General features: G+C 34.4%; 1 protein-coding gene across 1 annotated transcript in view; it reads left to right on the forward strand.

Annotated features, from left to right (window-relative positions):
- Positions 1–184: 184 nt before the first annotated feature.
- The window catches only part of LOC100948601 (adhesion G-protein coupled receptor G7-like), a gene marked incomplete at its 5' end in the record, with an annotated part of 9,688 nt that continues 8,836 nt past the window's right edge, over positions 185–1,036 (forward strand). Inside the window, 2 exons of the mRNA XM_023509136.1 lie at positions 185–348; positions 675–830. Coding sequence (XP_023364904.1) covers positions 185–348; positions 675–830 — 320 coding nt within the window. The remainder of the gene's footprint in view (positions 349–674; positions 831–1,036) is intronic.

Consider the following 1,036-nt stretch of genomic DNA (forward strand, 5'->3'; position numbering starts at 1 on the left):
GAAAAAATTGATGTGGGTGGAATGGCCAATCATATATGTTAGTTACATATGGCAAGTGAGCTAGGGTTCAGCCAGCAAATCATTTTTTACTGTACTTTACTTGAATGTGAAGCAGCAATGACATGGGACTTTGTTTTCTTGGATTCATTTATTGATTTTAACGTCTTTCCCCCACAACACACAGGTACAACCAAGGCATGTGGCTTTGTCGTGTATCAAAACAACAAGCTTTTCCAATCAAAAACATTTATAACTAAGTCAAATTTTAGTCAAAAAATTATCTCAAGCAAAACTGATGACAATAAAGAAGTTCAGCATGCTTCTGTTGAAATGGTCTTTAGTCCAAAGGTGAGTATTTTCATGAACAGAAATAAAAAGTTCAGACCACTCTTGACTATAAATGCAGGGATAGTTTGGGTAAAAGAAACCCATATAAACGATTCTTTGAAGTATCCATTTAAGTATTCTTCTCACTCATATATTCAGTCAAACTAAATGCAAAATTAACTAATTTGCTTTTTGTGTTCTTTTCCCCTTCCTTAATCTATAATAAAGATGCTACTGCTTAGTACGTGTCTGACTGATCTCTCATATAGCAGTCTTACTCTATGTGACTTTTTTACCCAATTAAACATTAAAAATTCGGTCATTGTAATTTTCTTATCATTTCACAGTATAGTCGAGAAGAATTTCAACTCTATTCCTTTGCCTGTGTCTTTTGGAATTTTTCAATGAACGATTGGGACACGTATGGCTGTGACAAAGTCAAGGGCCATGATGGATTCTTGCAATACCGCTGCAACCATACTACTAATTTTGCTGTATTAATGGTAAGGAAGTACACAGTAATTTATTCTAGGGGAGAATTTTCCTTATTCACAACTCTAATATATGCTTATGAGAGGAAATCACGGGGTGTAGTTTGATTTTTAAGTTTAATTTGATTCTTGGCTCACATTAAGTAGAAAAACAAGGAATGGAGTGATCGAACTAGGAAGGGACATGAATGTAGACTAGAGTTTTTTGCAATATGGTC

The sequence above is a fragment of the Otolemur garnettii genome, unplaced genomic scaffold (assembly GCF_000181295.1).
Source record: "Otolemur garnettii isolate 467f Iridium unplaced genomic scaffold, OtoGar3 scaffold00396, whole genome shotgun sequence".
Taxonomy (NCBI): Eukaryota; Metazoa; Chordata; class Mammalia; order Primates; family Galagidae; genus Otolemur; species Otolemur garnettii.